Source organism: Bufo bufo, chromosome 7 (assembly GCF_905171765.1).
Source record: "Bufo bufo chromosome 7, aBufBuf1.1, whole genome shotgun sequence".
In the NCBI taxonomy this organism is placed as follows: Eukaryota; Metazoa; Chordata; class Amphibia; order Anura; family Bufonidae; genus Bufo; species Bufo bufo.
In genome coordinates, this window is record NC_053395.1 from 192,126,936 (window position 1) to 192,150,026 (window position 23,091).

At 41.6% G+C, this 23,091-nt stretch overlaps 1 protein-coding gene across 1 annotated transcript in view; it reads left to right on the forward strand.

The window, feature by feature from the left end:
- LOC121008434 (sodium channel protein type 2 subunit alpha-like) overlaps positions 1-15,553 on the forward strand; it is a 248,365-nt gene extending 232,812 nt beyond the window's left edge. The window contains exons 25-27 of the mRNA XM_040440980.1: positions 2,070-2,174; positions 6,317-6,587; positions 12,830-15,553. Coding sequence (XP_040296914.1) covers positions 2,070-2,174; positions 6,317-6,587; positions 12,830-14,025 — 1,572 coding nt within the window. The 3' untranslated portion in view covers positions 14,026-15,553. The remainder of the gene's footprint in view (positions 1-2,069; positions 2,175-6,316; positions 6,588-12,829) is intronic.
- Positions 15,554-23,091: the final 7,538 nt, after the last annotated feature.

Sequence of the window (23,091 nt, forward strand, 5' to 3'; positions counted from 1 at the left end):
GACAAGTAGCAATAAGAGGCTGGAAAAAGTAAATTTGAGCATAACGAAGAGCTGGAAGACCAATTAACACTAATTAGGTCAATTGGCAACATGATTGGGTATAAAAAGAGCTTCTCAGAGTGGCAGTGTCTCTCAGAAGCCAAGATGGGTAGAGGATCACCAATTCCCACAATGTTGCGCAGAAAGATAGTGGAGCAATATCAGAAAGGTGTTACCAAGCGAAAAATTGCAAAGACTTTGCATCTATCATCATCAACTGTGCATAACATCATCCGAAGATTCAGAGAATCTGGAAAAATCTCTGTGCGTAAGGGTCAAGGCCGTAAAACCATACTGGATGCCCGTGATCTCCGGGCCCTTAAATGACACTGCACCACAAACAGGAATGCTAGTGTAAAGGAAATCACAGAATGGGCTCAGGAATACTTCCAGAAACCATTGTCAGTGAACACAATCCACCGTGCCATCCGCCGTTGCTAAAATGGAGTGTGGCAAAATGGAAGACTGTTCTGTGGTCAGACGAGTCACGATTCAAAGTTCTTTTTGGAAATCTGTGACGCCATGTCATCCGGACCAAAGAGGACAAGGACAACCCAAGTTGTTATCAACGCTCAGTTCAGAAGCCTGCATCTCTGATGGTATGGGGTTGCATGAGTGTGTGTGGCATGGGCAGCTTGCATGTCTGGAAAGGCACCATCAATGCAGAAAAATATATTCAGGTTCTAGAACAACATATGCTCCCTTCCAGACGTCATCTCTTTCAGGGAAGACCCTGCATTTTTCAACAAGACAATGCCAGACCACATTCTGCATCAATCACAACATCATGGCTGCGTAGGAGAAGGATCCGGGTACTGAAATGGCCAGTCTGCAGTCCAGAACTTTCACCTATAGAGAACATTTGGCGCATCATAAAGAGGAAGGTGCAACAAAGAAGGCCCAAGACGATTGAACAGTTAGAGGCCTGTATTAGACAAGAATGGGAGAGCATTCCTATTTCTAAACTTGAGAAACTGGTCTCCTCGGTCCCCAGACATCTGTTGAGTGTTGTAAGAAGAAGGGGAGATGCCACACAGTGGTGAAAATGGCCTTGTCCCAACTTTTTGGGGATTTGTTGACACCATGAAATTCTGATTCAACATATTTTTCCCTTAAAATGGTACATTTTCTCAGTTTAAACTTTTGTTCTGTGATTTATGTTCTATTCTGAATAAAATATTAGAAGTTGGCACCTCCACATCATTGCATTCAGTTTTTATTCATGATTTGTATAGTGTCCCAACTTTTTTGGAATCCGGTTTGTAGAAATGAGACCAAAGATGACCCAATGGTGAGAGTGGTAATGAGTGCCCACCCAACAAAACCAAGGGCCACCTATACAAACGACTCGGTACCAGCTCCCGAGTATAACAAGCAAACAAACAGAAAACAAAGCTCACACAGTACCGTTATTAAATATACATCATTTTATTGTAACATGATTAAAATGTATATAATAAGCCATTAAAAATTAAGGAGAGTGACAGAAAAAGCGCCATCCTGGCACTGCACACGTGTCAAAGGAGGTAACAAGCGTATCTAAATGTAATGTAATTACCGAACATTTAAGTATACAATAAATTATGCATATAAAGGATATAGAGGATGAGTCTCAATAACGTTGACCACATGACTAAGATGTTAAAAACCACATGCATATACTAAAGTGCATAGACTGGAGTAAATTCACAGTGATCACCAGATATAAGAGGTCACCTTTACCCAATGCCAATAGGAATAAAAGGCGTGCCTTCATCCGGGGGTAACGCCATCACTGTGAATCACATATTGAAATACCCCTTCCATCAATCGGATGTTTGAAAGTAATCATAATTGTCCCCACCTGTGTGTGTATCGGCGCGCAGGGCCCCAGTCAAACCGCGCCCCGCTCTCCTCCCGGCCGGCGTCCCGCCACCACGCCCACAAGCACACAAGATAGTCATGTTCTATTATATGTATAGTTGAGAATGGATTGTGGGCACTTGAACTTATGTACAAGGTTATAACCATTTTTTATTTCATTTCTTTACTTTGGAGGTCAAGATATCTTCATGACAGAAGAACAGAAAAAATACTACAATGCAATGAAGAAGCTGGGGTCGAAAAAGCCACAAAAACCCATTCCAAGACCACCGGTGAGATCACCATATTATAAGAATATTACACTTACTTTAAATAGCACCTATCAGCATGATCATCCCTATTAAACCAGGCATTGCTGGGCTTCCCATGCTGATTAAAAGCATACTTTTCTTATGCTAATCCCTTGTGCCGTTATAGAGAAACCAGTGTTTTAATTCATGCGCAAATGTGGTCTTAAAGGAAATGTGTAATTAGAAAATGACCTATTGTTTAAATCAAGTTTTTATGTTTAACATATTTTTGGAAGGCATCATTTTTAATTTTCCAAGTCAATATCCATATTTAACAAAAAAAACATAAAAATCTTGCAGTTTTTGCACTGGCCACTAAGCCTAATAATAGGCGCTGTACAGATCACTTTACTTCAGTTACCTTTACTGCAGTTATGTGCTTACCTGTCATTCTAGTCCTGCCTGAAATGATATAACCTCTGTGTATAGATAAGACAGGATCCACCATTCACAATAGGTGATGTCACAGCTTATCCATTCTTTCCTTGTACAATGACCTCTGCACAGGTCACAGAGCATGCCTAGAAAACTCTCCATAGAAGTCAATGAGGCCCCCTCCTGACCACTGTGTCTATGGACCATGTTGCTGCTGTAAAGCAATTTTCTTAATTCTTTGTAAGTGCTGTTTAGAACTTAGGCAAGATGGCCGCCCCCATATTTATATTCATGAAATAGAATAAATAAATCAGAGAATAAAAACAGATTTAAAAAAATGGAAATTGTTATTATCTGGTTTCAACTGGCAGGTAAAATTTTTGGTGACACATTTCCTTTAGGCCCCTTTCACACGAGCGAGTTTTCCGCGTGGGTGCAATGCATGACGTGAACGCCTAGCACCCTCACTGAATCCTGACCCATCCATTTCAATGGGTCTGTGTACATGAGCGTTTTTTTTTTCACGCATCAGTTCTGCTTTGCGTGAAAAACACAGCATGTTCTATATTCTGCGTTTTTCACGCAGCCCTGGCCCCATAGAAATGAATGGGGCATCGGTGAAAAACACATCGCATCCGCAAGCAAGTGCGGATGCGATGCGTTTTTCACTGATGGTTGCTAAGAGATGTTGTTTGTAAACCTTTAGTTTTTATCACGTGCGTGAAAAATGCATCAAAACGCATTGCACCCACACGGAAAAAGCTGAACGCAATCGCAGACAAAACTGACTGAACTTGCTTGCAAGATGGTGCGAGTTTCACAGAACGCACCCTGAACGTACCCGGAGCCAATCCGTCACGCTCGTGTGAAAGAGGCCTTAGGGTCCATTCATACGTCCGCAAAATGGGTCCGCATCCGTTCCGCAATTTTGCAGAACGGGTGCGGACAAATTCATTTTCAATGGGGCCGCAAAAGATGCGGACAGCACACAGTGTGCTGTCCACATCCGCACTTCTGTTCCGCACTCCGCAAAATAATAGAACATGTCCTATTTTTGTCCCCAGCCACGGACAAGAAAAGTCATTTCTACTATAGTGTCGGCCATGTGCCGTCTGCAAAATGTGGACTGCATGGACCACAAAACCGTTGCGGACGTGTGAATGGACCCTTAAAGGGGTTCTCTGGGAGTGATTTAAAATGGCCGCTGGTAACCTGTCCAAGAATGTGAGCAGGACTGGTTGTCACCATTTGCAGAGCTGCCTAGGTGAGCGAGGAGGCAGCTAATTGCATATACTGTATATTGGTGAGTTTTCCTGTCAGGATGCTCAGCCATGATGGCATATCACAGGCAGGATCGCATTATTACCATCTATTGTAGAGCGGTGTATTGAGGCCCGTCCCCTCACCCTCTTAGGCAGCTCCGCAAGTGGAGACAACCAGTCCTGCTCACCTTCTAGGACAGGTTACCGGAGGCCATTTTAAATCATTCCTGTAGAACCCCTTTAAAGGGGTTGTCCAGGTTCAGAGCTGAACCTGGAAATATCCTACTTTTCACCCCTCTGAGATGAGCATCGGAGCAAGGGCAGGGGCTGTTTTGTTTACATTTTACACTGCTAGGCAGAAGCTTTCACCTAGCAGCATTTCCAGTGACGTCACTGGCACTAATAGGTGATGTCACCGAGCTCAGCCTAGCAGAGCCTGTTACATCAACGGATCTAAGGAAAAAGCCCTTGCCATGTGTGATTCAGTGCAGGAAAACAGAGAGCATCAGGGGATTAAATTCTCCGATGCTCATATCCGAGGGGGTGTCTGGGTGAAAACGGGGATATGTTCGGGTTCAGCTCTGAACCCGGACAACCCCTTTAAGTTCACCAACGGCGAATCCTAGCCATTTGCGGCACCTTAGCTCACTACAGTGCTGGTCACTCCCACCTCCACTGGGTCAACAGGACCAGGCAGCATCATTTTACTTGGCCCTGTAATCCCACACCTGTGCTGTACAGTCCACCCTTGGTGCATGTAGAATCAGATGTACTAAGAGCAAAATACCATCTTATGCAGTGGCTGGGTTTACCGAAATAGCCAAGTGGGCTGTTCTACGCTGTTTCCGTAACTCCCATAGACGTCAGTGGGAGCTATAGAACAGCATAGCACAGTGACCTACTGTTTCCATAGCTCCCAAGTTACACACAGTTGTCTTCTGTAACTCCTGCCACATTGCATGGGTATTCTGATATCAGCCATGTATGACGGAGATGAGAATACTCAGTTTAAACAAGGAGTTTTTTAGCAACTACAATGTGTATCAAACAGTCCTGTGCCCCAGCTGCTGCAGAACATCATAACACACACCTGAGCACCTGCAGAACATCATAATGAAAAGGCTGGAGGAGTTTCATATCAGTGATGGACATGGAGCGCCTCCTCTTACTCTTCAAAGAGAGGTTCAGCAGTGGCAAAATTATTATAAGTAATAAAGTAAAGGACCCTTTACTATAAATTATAGTACTGTGTAAACAATAAGAATATTAAGAGTCCATGTTAAGAGTTAAGAGTATTAAGGCCTCTTTCACACAGGCGTGTCCGGATAAGGTCCGGATGTGTTGCGGCAAACACGCGCGAGTAGGTACGCAATTGCAGTCAGTTTTGACTGCGATTACGTTCCGCTGTTCAGTTTTTATCGCACGGGTGCAATGCGTTTTGCACGTGCGTGATAAAAAACTGAATGTGGTACCCAGACCCGAACTTCTTCACAGAAGTTCAGGTTTGGGTTCAAGGTTGTGTTATTATAACATGGTTATAAGGGAAAATAATAGCATTCTAAATACAGAATGCTAAGTAAAATAGGGCTGGAGGGGTTAAAAAAAAATAAAAAAAAATTTAACTCACCTTAATCCACTTGTTCGCGCAGCCGGCATCTCTTCTGTCTTCATCCATGGTGATGGATCATGTGATGGACCATGTGATGAGCGTAGTGACAGAAGAGATGAAGACAGAAGAGATGCCGGCTGCGCGAACAAGTGGATTAAGGTGAGTTAAATTATTATTATTTTTTTTAACCTTTCCAGCCCTATTGTACTATACATTCTGTATTCAGAATGCTATTAATTTCCCTTATAACCATGTTATAAGGGAAAATAATAATGATCGGGTCCCCATCCCGATCGTCTCCTAGCAACCGTGCGTGAAAATCGCACTGCACTTGCTTGCGGATGCTTGCAATTTTCACGCAGCCCCATTCACTTCTATAGGGCCTGCGTTGGTGAAAAACGCACAAAATAGAGCTTGCTGCGATATTCGCGCAACGCACAAGTGATGCGTGAAAATCACCGCTCATGTGCACAGCCCCATAGAAATGAAGGGTCCGGATTCAGTGCGGGTGCAATGCGTTCAACTCACGCATTGCACCCGCGCGGAAAACTCGCCCGTGTGAAAGGGGCCTCAGAGTCCATGTTATAAGGGAAAATAATAAAATTTACAGAATACTAAACCCAAACCCGAACTTCTGTGAAGAAGTTCGGGTCTGGGTACCAAACATGCCGATTTTTCTCACGCGCGTGCAAAAAAAGCATTAAAACGCTTTGCACTCGCGGGGAAATATCGCACATGTTCCCGCAACGCAACCGCATCTTTTCCCGCAACGCCCGTGTGAACCCAGCCTAAAGTCATGATGTGCTGTTTATTGTGTATTTTTTTTTCTACTTTCTACTTTCCTCTTCCTTATTTCTACTATGGATTTTTTTCCCCAGAATAAATATCAAGGCTTTGTTTTTGACCTTGTGACAAGGCAGGCGTTTGACATTACCATCATGATCCTTATTTGCCTTAACATGGTAACAATGATGATTGAGACAGACGAACAAAGTCAAGATATGGAGAACAACTTGTATTGGATCAACATGGTCTTCATTGTCCTGTTTACTAGTGAATTTGTCCTAAAGCTGATTTCTCTTCGTTATTATTACTTCACCATTGGATGGAACATTTTTGATTTTGTTGTTGTTATTCTGTCCATTGTAGGTAAGAATGACCTCTTAAAATGAATATTACATATACAATGGATAATTCAGTATTCATATTCTAGTGCACAGTTGTCCCTGAATAGAGCTCGTTAAAGGGCATGTGTCAGCAGATTTGTACCTATAAAATTGGTTGACCTGTTGCATGTGTGATTGACAGCCGAAGGCATCTGTGTTGGTGCCATGTTCATATGTGCCCGAGAAATGTAGACCAGGTGGCCACCACTGCTTAAAGGGGTTGTTTCGCTTCGGCAAATGGCATGTATCATCATGTAGAGAAAGTTAATACAAGGCACTTACTAATGTATTATTGTCCATATTGGCTTCTCTGCTGGCTTGCTTCATTTTTCCATCACATTATACACTGCTCGTATCCAGGAGCTACAACCACCCTGCAATCCAGCAGGGGTGGTCTTGCTTGCACATTATAGGAAAAAGCTCCAGCCTATGTGCACTCCTGCAGTCCCGGCCACCAGAGAGGCCAATGCCTTTTCCTATAGTTTGCAATCATGGCCACCACTTCTGGATTGCAGTATGGTTGCAACTAGAGAGAGCAAATTTTTTAAATATGTGGCGAATCGCGTTAAAAAACTGCTATTTCGTGGCTACAGAGAGTCTTTATAGTGGTGTAGAACACTATGCCTTGCAGTAACACGCATAGGGAGTCTGCTGTGGTAGTGAAATTATACTGTGAGTCAATATGACATGCAGATGACAGGCGTCACTATTAGAATCACTGCACACTTCACTTATTGGGGCAGTCACGGCCAAAACTGACCAAAAAACTTAAGTATGAACTCAGCCTTACAGGTCGTTGTCAGCTGATTCCACATAGATGTCAACAGAACCTGTTCTATTAAACGCTTATACAAGTAGAGCCCCCCCAACAGAGTGAAGAGGGTGTCAGCAGTAAGTTTGTGTTGACGTCACAGATTATTTCGCCCTTCCTCTGATCCGTCAGAACAATAACCCCTAAAAAACAGATCCTGTCTGTTGAGCATCCACCTTCACTCGGTCAGCATTTGATCAGTAATCCATCAGTATTGCTAATTCACAAACAAACAGGAGTGGATCCAAAACAGAGATGACACATGAATGGAATATTTGCATGTCTTCTATGTTTTGTACCCACTCCTGCTTTTGGCTACCAAATCACAAGCCAATTCTTATGGGACCATACAGGCATTATAGCTGCTACACAGACAGGATCCGTTGTGCGTCTCATTTTTCTTTTCTTCTGACAGATAAATAATGATGTCAGCCAGGCCAAAAGGCAAAATAGTGGCCCAGTCATGAAGTGGGGATGGTGGGGACAGCATGAGAAGTCCACAGAGTGGCCATAAGACATAGTGGTGAGGTGGAAGCAGCATGAGGACACCACAGAGTGTCCCAATGACAGAGTCTGGAGCTTGTGGGAGCATCAGGAGGCCACAGAGTTGCACAATGACAGAGTATGGAGGTGGCGATAACATCAGGAGGCCACAGAGTGGCACAATGACAGTGTAAAGGTGGCAGCAGCATCAAAAGACCACAGAGTGGCAAGGTGACATAGTGTGGAGGTGGCATCAGCATGAGGAGACCACAGAATGGCAAGGTTAAATAGTGTGGAGGTGGCAGCAGCATCAGGAGGCTACAAAGTGGCAAGGTGACATAGTGTGGAGGTGGCAGCAGCATCAGAAGACCACAGAGTGGGAAGGTGACATAGTGTGGAAGTGGCAGCAGCATCAGAAGGCCACAGAGTGGCAAGGTGACATAGTGTGGAGGTGGCAGCAGCATCAGAAGACCACAGACTTGCAAGGTGACATAGTGTGGAGGTGGCAGCAACATGAGGAGACCACAGAGTGGCAAGATGACATAGTGTGGAGGTGGGTGGCACTATCAGTACCCACTGAATATGGTGGGTGAAAGAAGGAGCACTTGGCATCAGATGTGTGGCATCAGGCAGGTGGCACTGGCAGCATCAAGGCAGCATCAAGGCAGGTAGCCAGAAGAAACCATCCTCTTTTGTCAAAGTGTTGGTGTGGCAACATAGATAATCTAGTCTGATGCATTGGTGGGTGAAAATACTGGCTGATCCACGCCTGATTCATCTTGACAAAGTTCAGTCTATCCACATTTTGGGTGGACAGGCAAGTTCAATCTTGGGGTAACTATGGCCCCCGCCGCACTAAACACCCACTCTGATGCCACACTATTGGCCGGGCAGGACAGCTTTTCCAGGTCAAACTCTGCCAGTTGTGGCCACAATTCCAGTACAGCTTTTCCAGGTCAAACTCTGCCAGTTGTGGCCACAATTCCAGTTTGGCTGCCCAAAGTCCAGGTCCAGCGGATCTTCGATGACAGGTGGCAGGGTGCACCTGCTCTATGTCTAGCTGCTGGTGAGTAGTTTCTTCACTATGCGGGTGAAGAAAGCTGCTCATCAGATACTCTAGACTCAGGCTGCTGCTGATGGAGCTGGTACTGCTCCTGCCACCACCCCCCAGCAGCCATGGCAGTGGAATATGAGCGCAGAGGGCTGGTCAGACCTGCGAGAGGATAGACGATGGCACAGATAGGCAGTGGCTAACTGACTACATAGGATGTCTCTATAGTAGTTCAGTTTGTCCTCCCTCTCAGCGGGTGTAAAAAAGGCCCCCATTTTGGACCGGTAGCGAGGGTCCAACAAGGTGGAGAGCCAGATGTCATCCCTCTGCCAAATGGTGACAATTTGATTGTCACTACGCAAGCAAGAGAGCATGCATCGGACCATTTGCGCAAGTGACTCGGAGGGACTCCCTGCCTCCATCTCCACTGCATGCTGCCATGGTTTGTCTGGGTCCTCTGCCTCGTCTTCCTCATCACCCTGTAGCTCCTCTGCCAGCTTTTGCTTTTCCTCTCCTGTCATCTGTGCTTGTGCTCCAACATCCTTCTCCTCCTCCTCCTCCTCCTCCAGTTCAGCCCCCACAGGGCTCATGTGGCTGTGAGATCTAGGCGCCACGTCTCCAGTCCCCTGACCAGCCAGATTTACCAGCATCTGGATATGAAGCAGTGGAATGATTTTGTTCATCCCATAGTCCTGGCGACTGACAAATAACATGGCCTCCTCAAAGGGCCTGAGCAAACGGTAGGTGTCACGCATGAGCTACCACTGGCTGACATAGAAGTTACACAGGGGAGTACTCCTGTCCGCTTGGATCATCAAGAAATCGTTTATGGCCTTTCTCTGTTTGTATAGTCGGTCTAACATATGGAGGGTGAAATTCCAATGGGTGGAAACGTCGCATATTAGCCTATGTTGGGGGATGCCGTTCTGCCGCTGCAGTTCAAGGAGGGTGTGCTTGGCGGTGTACGAGTGGCTGAAGTGCATGCAAAGTTTCCTGGCCATCTTTAGGATGTCTTGCAGATGGGTGGAAGACTTCAGGAACCGCTTGACAACCACATTGAACACATGTGCCATGCAGGGCACATGGCTCAGCCCTCCTTGACGCAGCGCCGACACCATGTTCTTCCCATTGTCGGTCACCATGATTCCGATTTTCAGTTGTCGAGGAGAAAACCAGAATTCGATTTCTTGATGAAGGACACGGAGCAGTTCCTCCCCTGTGTGACCCCATTCGCCCAGGCAAACGAGGTCTAGAACAGCCTGACATGTACATGTGGTATGCTGGAGGAGCACTGTGAATTGTCCCTGTAGTGGAGGCTGAGGACATGGTGTAGGATGAGGAGGCAGAGGCAGACATTGTCGCTAGACCAGACCAACAGCGTGAGAACGTGGAGGCGGAAGCGGCGTCACCTGGCCAAGTGGCTGGTGTGGCTGGCCAGGAACCACATTTACCCAGTTGGCCTTAAAGGACATATATTGTCCTTGACCGGAGTTACAGGTACCGACCAATTTTCCCAAAAAAGACTGTTTAACAAAAATGTTTTGCCACTGAATGGCTAATCGACGTAATTCAGTCCATACAGCAAAAGGAAATCTACAATCACCCATCAATTTTCCCCAAAAAGGCTATTTCACCCAAAAAAATTCACCACTGAATGGCTAATCAAGGTAATTCGGTCCATACAGCAAAAGGAAGTCTACAATCACCCCTCAGTTTTCCCCAAAAAGGCTGCATCACAAACAAATTTCACCACTGAATGGCTAATCGACATAATTTGGTCCATACAGCAAAAGGAGGTCTACAAATACCCATCAATTTTTGAAAAAAAAAAGTCTGTATCACAAACAAATTTCACCACTGAATGGCTAATCAACGTAATTTGGTCCATACAGAAAAGGCAGTCTACAATCACCTATCAATTTTCCCAAAAAAGGCTGTATCACAAACATATTTCACCACTAAATGACAATGTAAATTCACCGCAGAACAGCTAATAACACATACCTATTTTTGCTATTAATACAGCGCAACAATGTCTGTATGACAATATTATTTTACCGCAGAATGGCTAATAACGTGTACCTATTATTCCCATTAATACACCCCAACAATGCCAGTATAACAATGTTGGTTCACTGCAGACCGGCTAATAAGACGTATTCTTTTTCCTATTAATACACCCCAAAAAATTAAATATAACAATCACAATTCACCGCAGAACGGCTGATAGGACATACGTATCTATTCTATTAATACACTCTGTAAATGGCTGTAGTACAATGGAATTTCACTGCTGAACGGTAAAAAAAATTTTTTGCCACTAATACACACCAGAAAGTGCTGTAATTTTCTCACTTCACCACACAACGGCTAATAAGCCCTTTTTCTTTTTCCCCACTAATACACGCCAAAAAGGGCTTTAGAACATATAACTGCACCACTGAACAGCAAATATATTTTACTTTTGCCACTAATACACGACAAAAAGGGCTGTAATTTTAGCACTTTACCACACAACGGCTAATAAGCCCTTTTTTGTCCACTAATACAAGCCAAAAAATGCTTTAGAAGATATAACTGCACCGCACAAGGGCAAATATGATGTAGAAATATTTCCTTGTAATAAACCCTGTTAATGCCTGTATGAAACAGCACTTGCACCCTTATAAGAACGGTTTGCTGGAATTACAGAGTTGTATAATGGCAATTTGGATCCCCAGTCAGTGCAGCAAGGTGTAATAGGATTGTTCCTATTACCCAGGCTGTAACCTCCCCTATGAGCCCTGTTCAACATAAATGCAGTGGAATGATTCCTCCCTATCCTTTCCCTACACCTTGAATAATCTTTCCCTGCACTTGTAGATCTTTTTTTTAGCACAATTGAGTTTTTTCTAGCACTGTCCCTAGCGCCTTCTGACGTCTCTGCCTGCACTAAGTACACTGGAAAATGGCAGAATCCAAGATGGCTGAGGCTATTTTTAGGGCTGTGACATCACATGGCTGGCTGACTGCTGATTGGCTGCATGCATGGCATTATGGGTTATCCTACCTTCCCAGAGTTCCTTGCTCCATGTCCTCACACATGCATCAGCCATTTTAGGAAAAAATGTGATTCGTTACCACGAGTCACATGGAAATTTGGCTACGGTTGCGAATCAAATTTTTCCTGAAATTTGGTTAGAATTCCACTTCGTCAGCTTCAATTCGCTCATCTCTAGTTGTAACTCCTGGATACAAGTAGTAAAAAATGAATCCAGCCAGCAAAAGAGGGAATTTGGACAATCGCAATACATTAGTAAGTGCCTTGTATTAACTTTGTCTACATGATAAATGCCATTTGCTGATGTGAGACAACTCCTTTAAATGTTTCTAAAATATAATTACGTTTAATCATATTGGTCCAATATTCTGGGCTAGTCAATCCCACAATACAGTATATTAGCTATTTATGATATTTTATTGTACATGCTATATTTTGGGGATGGGGGAATGAGGTCCATGTTTCTGTTACTAGACCACAAATCCGCGCTTCTCGGCACACAGCTGAACAATTACATTATAAAATGTTTGCCGCCTGTAGTCTCCACTAGGGGGAGCTCATTGCATACAGATTTATTATTAAATTTAATGATGGCTGTCTAAATCCATATGCAGTAAGCTCCATTGATGGATTCTGATCCACCAGAGAAATTAGCAAACCATTGAAGGATTTTCAAGGACTTTCTGCTCTTTCCCTGGTACAACATAAGATGTACGTCCTCAAACTCCTGAATAATAACTCATATATGAATACAGAACGAGCTGTTGGGAGTTAGGACACACATAAAAAATATTAAAGATTAATTTAGCTTCTAATGTTGATATTCCTTTTTCATTGCAGGTATGTTTCTGGCAGACATGATTGAAAATTATTTTGTCTCTCCAACACTATTCCGAGTCATAAGACTTGCAAGGATTGGAAGAATTTTACGTCTCATAAAAGGAGCAAAGGGAATCCGTACTCTGCTTTTTGCATTGATGATGTCACTTCCTGCTTTATTCAATATTGGTCTTCTGCTCTTCTTAGTCATGTTCATTTATGCCATCTTTGGAATGTCCAATTTCGCTTATGTGAAGAAAGAAGCTGGAATTGATGATATGTTTAATTTTGAAACATTTGGCAATAGCATGATTTGCTTATTCCAGATCACAACTTCAGCTGGGTGGGATGGTCTCTTGGCACCAATTCTTAACAGTGGAGCACCAGACTGTGACCCTCATGCAGAACATCCCGGGAGTTCTGTCAGAGGTGATTGTGGTAACCCCTCTGTTGGGATTTTCTTCTTTGTAAGTTACATCATCATATCATTTTTAGTAGTGGTAAACATGTACATTGCTGTCATTTTGGAGAACTTCAGTGTTGCTACTGAAGAAAGTGCAGAACCTCTAGGGGAGGATGACTTTGAGATGTTTTATGAAGTTTGGGAAAAGTTTGATCCAGATGCGACACAATTCATTCAGTACAGTAAACTACCTGACTTTGCAGATGCACTGGATCCACCTCTTCGTATACCAAAACCAAACAGAGTTCAGCTTATTGCAATGGATCTTCCCATGGTAAGCGGTGACAGAATTCACTGCCTTGACATCTTGTTTGCCTTTACAAAGCGCGTGTTAGGTGAAGGTGATGAAATGGATAATCTCCGGCAACCAATGGAAGAAAGGTTCATGGCCTCCAACCCTTCAAAAGTCTCTTATGAACCAATTACATCAACATTACGGAGAAAACAAGAAGAACTGTCTGCCCTTATTATTCAGCGCTGTTTCCGGAGATATCTTTTAAGGAAAACAATTAAAAAAGCTTCATACATGTATAGAAAAGATAAATTAAAAGAAGTAAATAGTTTACCTATTAAAGAAGACATGGTGATTGATAAGCTTAATGGGAACTCAACCACTGAGAAAACAGACATGACACCCTCGACAACATCACCTCCATCTTATGATAGTGTAACAAAGCCCGAGAAGGAAAAACATGAAAAAGACAAAGCAGAAAAAGAGGACAAAAATAAAGATGCCAGGGAGAATAAAAAATAAAACTGCACATTTTTTTCATTTGTGTGACAAATTGTTTACAACCTGTGAAGATGACCCATCTGTGTCAACAGGACTCCTTTTGGGAGATCTATGCCAAACTGACAGTTCTTGCATATATGTACTCAAGGTCAGTGCCTATAATAAGACAGTGACCTCTTGTCAAGAGATGGTGTATCAAGCTTGACTGGTGGTTACTGTTTAAATACCAGTTGACACTTACTCTGGAAGCCACCATAGGCTTCTCGGCCTGTTGGGACCAGTCAAGGGAATGCAAACCTATACTGTTTGTGCGTTTCACATAAAACACTGTAGTACAATAATTGTGTCCACTGTTTGCATTTTCAGTTACCATACTGTCATATGTTTACAGACCTTGTGTTTTAGTGATTTTAATATTTTTTATTTTATTTAATTTGTAGACCATTTATTTATATATGTGACTATTTTTGTAAATGGGTTTTACAGTATGCCGGGGATAGAGTACAACCTCTAAGTCTAAGAAAAATACGGACGACCACACACTGTACACATGAAGAATTGATTCACGCCAACTCAATGGCACAACTAAGAATCAAGCAGGCACACCTAAACTACTTTATAATATTGACACTAATATAAGGATTAGTGTAGAAGACAGTGTCCCTGGTTATCTATTCCAGCAGTGACTGTCAGAAGAAGTCACCGTGAGATGAGGAAATGCGTACCCCAACCAAACGAGATGTTTAGGCCGTAACAGCCCAGATATAAGGTCATCTTGAGGCACAGGGTTAGGGAAACCGCAAGGTTCCCACATCTATATCTGATAAACGTTCTAGATCATTTTATATTACATCTTTACATTCAAAATGATTAAAAAAAATAAAAAATATGGAACAAAAACTAGAGAGGACTACTGTTATACAGTGGAGAACGTAGATTAAAAATGGTGAAGACTCTCCAAAATGTTATAAAGTGGACATAAAGGTTTAATGGAGATTATGTCTTTTCAATATAAATAATATTATTTCTGGAGGGATATTTTATTTAATTTTATTTAAAATATACGCATTCATGTGCTATATAACAGTGTAGGGAGTGTGGTTAGTAGATGGGAAGATAATATATTTAAAGTTTTTTATGATAAAAAAATAAAAAGTTTAAAATGGAAAACACTAGTCTATAGCGAGTCATTAAAGATGGAGCATAATTTCAAACTTATCCGCAAGTTAAAGGCTTTTCTATGACCCATAATGTGCCTGAGAACTCCCAAGCCTTTTGTAATACAGAAATCCTGTTAGGTGTGTTTTGCCAAAGGACAGAAACACCTATTGTGCTTGCCTGATTGGTCTGTCCACCCTTATGTACTGAAGACACAGACTTCTCCCACTTGAAGCACAACATCATTCAGTTCAAAAGTGTTCCATAGTGGAATGTATGACAAAAAAAAAGAAAATTTATTTAGAAAAAAATTAATAAAAACAAATCTCCTCGCATCACATATTCTCAATTTGTAAAAAAAAAAAAGAAAAAAAAAGAAAAAGAAAATGGGTGTTACATATAAGGGGCCCATCCATTGCGATGGTTGGACAGCACTGATTTGCAGGTCTCCAACTTTACAAGACCCTCTGTATATGAAATAAATTTCATGTTTCCAGATCCATATCGTAAGAACGGCCAATGTGTACTTCAACATCCAATGTTCAATGGCGAGTTTATTGACCATGTTAGAGGTTAGATTTCTGTCTGCAGACAACAGCCTGATGTTATATCACTTGATGAAGTGTTCACACAGATGCTTTCATGACACTTACGAAGGTGTATTATTTATTCTTTTCACTGGTGAAACCAAGTTAACCAATAAATGGGCGTCTTCCCAGAATGATTGTAATTATTTTTGACACCTTGAGTCATGCAAAAGAAACTGTTGCTTCGTTAACGACATAATAGCTGTGTTACACTGTTGCCAAAACCAAGTGTGTACTGTCTTAACAATTCTGTGTTACATAAAAAAAAGTGATAGTACCTTAAAATGTTAATGTAGACTTGGTCTTTTGAGAAACGCAAGTGTTTTTGATAATATATTAACAAACTGTCTTGAATGTACATTGTAGATAAATCAGCAGTTGTATTCCACTTAGCATGTCACTGTATGGGACTTGTTCAAATTCTATTCCATACAAAGTGTCTTAATTCTATATTTTGGCTCTGATACAGTGTACATGATATGGACAGATGTGACATTCATTTAACACAGGGACCCCATTTGTCATCTTTTTATTTTATTATCTTTTTTTTTATTTCTCTGAAAATCTTAAATTGAAACTTTATCTGACATTTTCTAAGGTTCGTTATTTCGGCTAATAGTTTCAAATAAATAAAGAAATATGTATTGGCTACTTTAATAAGATTTTGGTTATGTGACATAATTCATGCTTTATTTATGGGGTTTGCGTCGCGTTGAGGTACAGGCAGGTTGAGTGAAGGATCATTATCTGTTGTATTGAAAAGTTGCAGAGATAATGTACCTTGGCACAACTATGTGCTCAAGCTTGGAGTTCTACAGAGCCATAAGGTTGCATTCACGCGTCCGTAAGCGTTTTGCGGTCCGCAATCAAGACAAGAATTGGACATGTTGTATATTTCTTGCAGGGCCGTGGAACATAACTACGGATGCGAACAGCACACTGTGTGCTGTCCACATCTTTTGTGGCCCCAGCAACCTCACCCGTTCCGCAACTACAGCTGTGTGAATAGACCCTAATTCATAGGCTTCTATGAGGCCCTACTGTACCACCGTTTTCCTCTGAATCCATATGGAGCCATATAGAGTTTTTCTTTTTCTGTTGAATTGCATACCTATTCAACAGAAAAACAAAAAAAAGAAGTGGTATGCTTCATTGGCTGGCATATATGGAGCCATATGGATCACCATTCTTTAGGTGACAGGCCTGGTAGCTATGGCTCTAGTTTTGCTGTGTGCACGAGGCCGTAGGCAAGGGCTTCATTATAATATGGCATCACACAAGTCTCTGAAAAATTGTCAGGGTCAGATTTTTTGCCATGGTCCAAAGGTGGTTTCTAGCAAATCTCCCAAGTTGCGGCACAGTTGTGGTAATCCCAATGCTATGTCGCTGTGAAGTCTTATCCTTAAAGGGTTTCTGTCACCCCACAAAACTCATTTTTTTTTTTTGGATAGTTATATTCCTTATAGCGCGATATAGGAGAATATAATAGTCTTACTTACTTTCATGCGGCCGATTCTTTAGAAAACGAAGTTTTATAATATGTAAATCAGGGCTCTACCAGCAAGTAGGGCGTCTACTTGCTGGTAGCCGCAGCAGAAAACCACCCCCTCGCCGTGTTGATTGACAGGGCCACCCGTGATCTCCTCCTCCGGCCTGCCCTGTCGGCATTTCAAAAATCGCGCGCCTCTGGTCATTCGGCGCAGGCGCTCTGAGATAAGCAGGCTCGTCTCCTCAGAACTCCCTGAGTGCGCCTGCACCGATGACATCACCGAAAGAGAAGACGTCATCGGCGCAGGCGCACTGAGGGAGTGCTGAGGAGACGAGCCTCCTCATCTCAGAGCGCCTGCGCCGAATGACCAGAGGCGCGCGATTTTTGAAATACTGACAGGGCCGGCCGGAGGAGGAGATCACGGCTGGCCCTGTCAATCAACACGGCGAGGGGGCGGTTTTCTGCTGCGGCTACCAGCAAGTAGACGCCCTACTTGCTGGTAGAGCCCTGATTTACATATTATAAAACTTCGTTTTCTAAAGAATCGGCCGCATGAAAGTAAGTAAGACTATTATATTCTCCTATATCGCCCTATAAGGAATCTAACTATCCAAAAAAAAAAATATGAGTTTTGTGGGGTGACAGAAACCCTTTAATGAAATTACATCCATTTTGTATGGTTTTCACCAGGTTTTATCAATCTTAACCCATATTACTATTACTAAACAGTAAGTAATAGGCAACAAAAATATCTGTTATCCAGTATTTTGTCTCTATTTAATTTGAATGTGTGAAAATATAGTTTTTACTAACATTTAAAGGTTCCCATTTAAAATTATTTTTAGAAAAAAATCTGATTGCTAAAGCTTGCTGAGACAAGAACTTGAAAGACTTTACTCCCGCTAAGCTGCCTTTCTGGTCTATGACGTTATCATTGTTATAAAACATCTATAAAGGCAGACTGGTTGCAAATAATGTTACCGCCGGGCGTCACTGCTAAAGTACAAGATGGATATTTTTCATTTTAGAATACAAAATACATCTCAGAGTATCCCAGTTACAGAGATTGTAGCATATTTAGACCTATTGGTATACTAAAATACATCTCTAGCAGCCAAAATGTCAAAAATGATTCAGGTCTGCAGTACAAGGCTAAATTATTAAGTTTAGTCATAGAAAAGGAAGTTTGGCGGCAGGGGCAAGCTGATCATTCGGAAGCTAGGAGGAAAGGGCCCAATTTTTTGCAAACATTTTAAAAAAAGTAGAAAACCTGTCCTGTAACATATTGTAATCATAAAATTAGTGAAAAATATTGATGGGGTGATTATTATCCTGTAATATATAATATCTAGTTTCATTACTGACCTATTTGTTATTTCTTATTTTGATGACACTATACACATTTCAAGAGAAAGTGTCCAGTGAGAGAAAAGCATAGAGGAAGAAACATTGACCTGGGGGATGCACTGTATGGTTTTCTATCATCTGATTCTGGATTTTATTGTAAACAAGCTCTTTAAAGGGGTTATCCAATCCCTCTAATGACCCCCCCCCCAATGCCTGGGCCCCTCATAAACAATATACTTACCTGCTCCCCAGCACCCACATTGCTCCGCTTCCCTGCATTGCAGCCGATGCATCCCCCCGTCGTTTGGATCAAAACATCCGGCAATGGGGGAAACAGTCCAATAGCAGGCCGCAACAGGGACAAGCCTCCCTAGAATTGCGGGTATACAAGGGGCCCAGGCTTCGGGGAGGGGTCATTAGAGGGGTTGGATAACTCCTTTAATCCCACCAGGACTCAGAGGAAGCTTGTAATTCCTGCTTTTCCACCCACACATAGAGCCTGTGAGTTCTGTTTTTCCACCCACACATAGAGAAAACTTATGAGTCCTGTTTGCCCCTACCAGTTTCCCATACATACATAAAGAAAGTCTGTAAGTCCTGCTTCCTACACCTAGAGAAAGCCTTTGAGTCCTCCTTCATTCTGCCCTCACACAAAGAAAATCTGTAACTAGAGAAAACCAGAGTGATTGACAGAGATCATTATATATAATCTCATACAGGAATAGTTGTCAATCACTGTGCGTGGGTGGAGGAATCAGGACTCACGGGCTCTATGTGTGGGTGGAGGAATCAGGACTCACAGGCTCTATGTGTGGGTGGAGGAATCAAGACTCACGGGCTCTATGTGTAGGTCAAGGAATCAGGACTCACGGGCTCTATGTGTGGGTGGAGTAATCAGGACTCACGGGCTCTATGTGTAGGTGGAGGAATCAGGACTCACGGGCTCTATGTGTAGGTGGAGGAATCAGGACTCACGGGCTCTATGTGTAGGTGGAGGAATCAGGACTCATGGGCTCTATGTGTGGGTGGAGGAATCAGGACTCATGGGCTCTATGTGTGGGTGGAGGAATCAGGACTCACGGGCTCTATGTGTGGGTGGAGGAATCAGGACTCACAGGCTCTATGTGTAGGTGGAGGAATCAGGACTCACAGGCTCTATGTGTAGGTGGAGGAATCAGGACTCACGGGCTCTATGTGTAGGTGGAGGAATCAGGACTCACGAGCTCTATGTGTAGGTGGAGGAATCAGGACTCACGGGCTCTATGTGTAGGTGGAGGAATCAGGACTCACGGGCTCTGTGTGGGTGGAGGAATCAGGACTCACGGGCTCTATGTGTGGGTGGAGGAATCAGGACTCACAGGCTTTTTCTATGAGTCCTGGCAGCAGGTTTACTGCTTTAAAATATGAAAATGCTCAAATAGAAAAGTCTCTGAAAAGCACTGAAAGATCTGTTTAAAACATGTTAGTTAAGGACACAAGAAATAAAGATCCAGCTTTCCAAGTACATTTCAATTAATGCACAGCATAGACGAAGATATATAAGTACGTTACTATAGATCTAAAAAATTTTACAAAATAATCAACATAAAATTATCTCTGTTCAGGTGAAACTTCTTATTCAGCTTTCCATGATTTATTGGTAATTTCCAACCGATTATACAATCATGGATGGATCATTTTTCAAAGACTGTCCATGAGAAGTGTCTGTGAGTGTCTCTCCTTGTTGATTATTGTTGTTAAACTGCCGGTCTTTGTGCATTATTATTTAAGACATTTAAGTGCACAGATAATATTTATAATAATACTTCAAGATATTATATCATATATCTAAAATTATGAAATGAAAATAATTAATATTAAAAGTCAAAGGACCCAAATGAAAATGTCTACCGAACATAGAGTAGTTGTAGCCTGTTATAAAGGATAATATTATAGGAATTATTAAAAGGGTTGGACAGTGGTAGTATATCGCTAGGAGTTTTGTGCAGTTATTGATTGTAATGCACCAACCATTTGGCCAAGTGTTGCTTTCCTTTTTCTGGTTTCTTCATTCTTAGCAATCAATGGAGGTGTCAGACAAACATCAATACACCAACAACCATTCTTTTTTTTTCTTTTTTTTTTACATAATTTTAAAAATGGATAAATATTACACATATTTCTGGTTAATTGTGTAGCAAGAACATATTCAAGAATCGGTTTATTCACATCAGTCCCTATCTGTCCACCTTTGGACTCTGTCTACTCTTCATATCCCAGGCATACAATACACACCTGTAAAAAAAAATGGAATAAAGGTGAATTTGTCATGCAGCACCTTGTACAGAGCAAATACTTAAAATGTCAACATACCTTCCAATATTTGTATCACACTGTATGACTTTTTAAGCTCTACTCCTGTCAATGCAAAAAAATAACCAAGAAATGATATCCTTTAGGATTTATCCTAATTACGCTAAAAGAAATGGCCCTTTTATGTAAATTTCTTTCAGTCTTCTTTGTGGTTCTATTTGCAACAGAACAGTTCTGCTGGTTGGTATATATCAAATTCAACATATTTTAAGTATACTGTTGGTATTTCAAATGGCTCAATGGTTAAAACATACTGTAAGCTGGCCTCCACAGGTGTTGCAACCACAGCCATTTTAAATACGTACAGTATACTTGAAATACGTTATTTTAAAAGAAACAATATACTTTAGTTGATAAGGGGGGAAAAAATATAATATATATATATATTTATGTATAATATATATATATATATATATATATATATATATATTTTTTTTTTTTTATCTTTTGTTATTCAAAGGAATATCTCCAATACTTAAAGGTTTGAGATGTTCTGAAAGCTCAATTTCAAATACTCAGTAAGGATCCTTACACACATGACTTTGTACTATTTTTTGGGGGGAAGGGGCTGTAAAAACACCAAAATAACTGCATAACTGTTTTCTTTTTTTTTCTCACCCGGGTAATTTATCATTGTAGGTTAGTTTTTAGACAGGAATTGTTCTGTGCAATTGTGCCAAATTTATGAAAATGGTGCACAGTAATAATAAATTTGGCACAAGAGCAATGTGTTTGCAGTAAAACTATGCCTGGGGCATGCCTGGTGTGGATTTGCGATTTTTAAAAAGTCAAACTAGAAGGCGCAGTGCTTATAAGGTACTGTTTCAAAACGTATCCCCAAAAAGTCGCAACCCCTACTTATGCATTTTTGAAGCCAGGCTTGATAAATTTCCCTCTCCAGTGTGTTTACCCACCAGATTTTTCTCTCCAGGTGATGTGAAATTATGGGAAAATATGCCAAGATCTCCAGTACCCTGTGTTTTTTTTAAAAAATAAGCCAGAAAGACAAAAAAAAGCCAACTAATTAACAAAAACACCAGTACCAAAACTGCTTGTATTTCCTGTGATTCATATTTTCCATAGAACTTCACTAATATCTGGAGCTGGTGTTTTTACCACAAAAAACCCCCACCAAAAATGCAGGTGCAAAAAAAACAGCACTAAAAACGTAAAAGTACAGAAAAACACCAGCAAAACTATGGCCTAAATTTAATAATATGTCTGCAACTTTTATTCTTTTTTCCAGCATACTCAACAAGAGGCAGGTCTTAGTGGAAAAGGGATTGGGCATCATGTGAAAGGGGAGGGGCCTAAGATGTGCCATTTTGTGCCACAATTCTGGTGTAAGAATCTATCTCAAAGTATGCCAACCAATGGAGTCAGAGAAAAATGTCTATCCCTGCAGCAGAATTATTATCCAGCCTCAGCCCTCGTGATAACTCTGATGAAGGTCTGGACATCCTGTCTAAACTTATGTCATCCTTAAAAGGGGTTCTGCGGGCTTTTAATATTGATGACCTATCACAGTCTCCTCATGCAACTGATCAGCGGTGGTGCCGGGTTGGGACCTCACCGATCTGAAATTAATGTCCTATCCTGAATTAGGTCATCAATATTAAGAGCCCGGAGAACCCCTTTAAGATTAGTAAATCTGTTAAAGCAGCCTTAGTACACTACAAGATCACTGAACATTATAAAAAGCAGACAATCCTTTCAATTCTTCATATCTCTTACTTCAGTGACTGGCAACTAGTATGGTCGAAAGGCTTATTATTTAAAGGATTCATTAATTAACAGAAAATGTGTAAGAGTAAATGTGCTATTTGGTAATCATTTCCGTCACATAACCAAACTATATTTGAAGTTTTAATTTAGCAAAGGTAGACTCACTTTCCTTTCCTCAGCAATCTTCCCATCCTAGGAGCGCGCTTTACCAAAAGCCTCTAACAGCTGCTATTTAATTAATATTAACCCCTTAGTGACCACCTATACGTGTTTTTACTGATGTAAACAAAGGGGGTTTTAGCTAAACGGCTGCCTTTAATCAATCATTACATGTACTTAGAATGGTGCATTAAAAACTATAACTTGTCCTGCAAAAAATAAGACCTCATACAAGTACATTTATGAAAAAACAAAAAAGTTCTAGCTCTT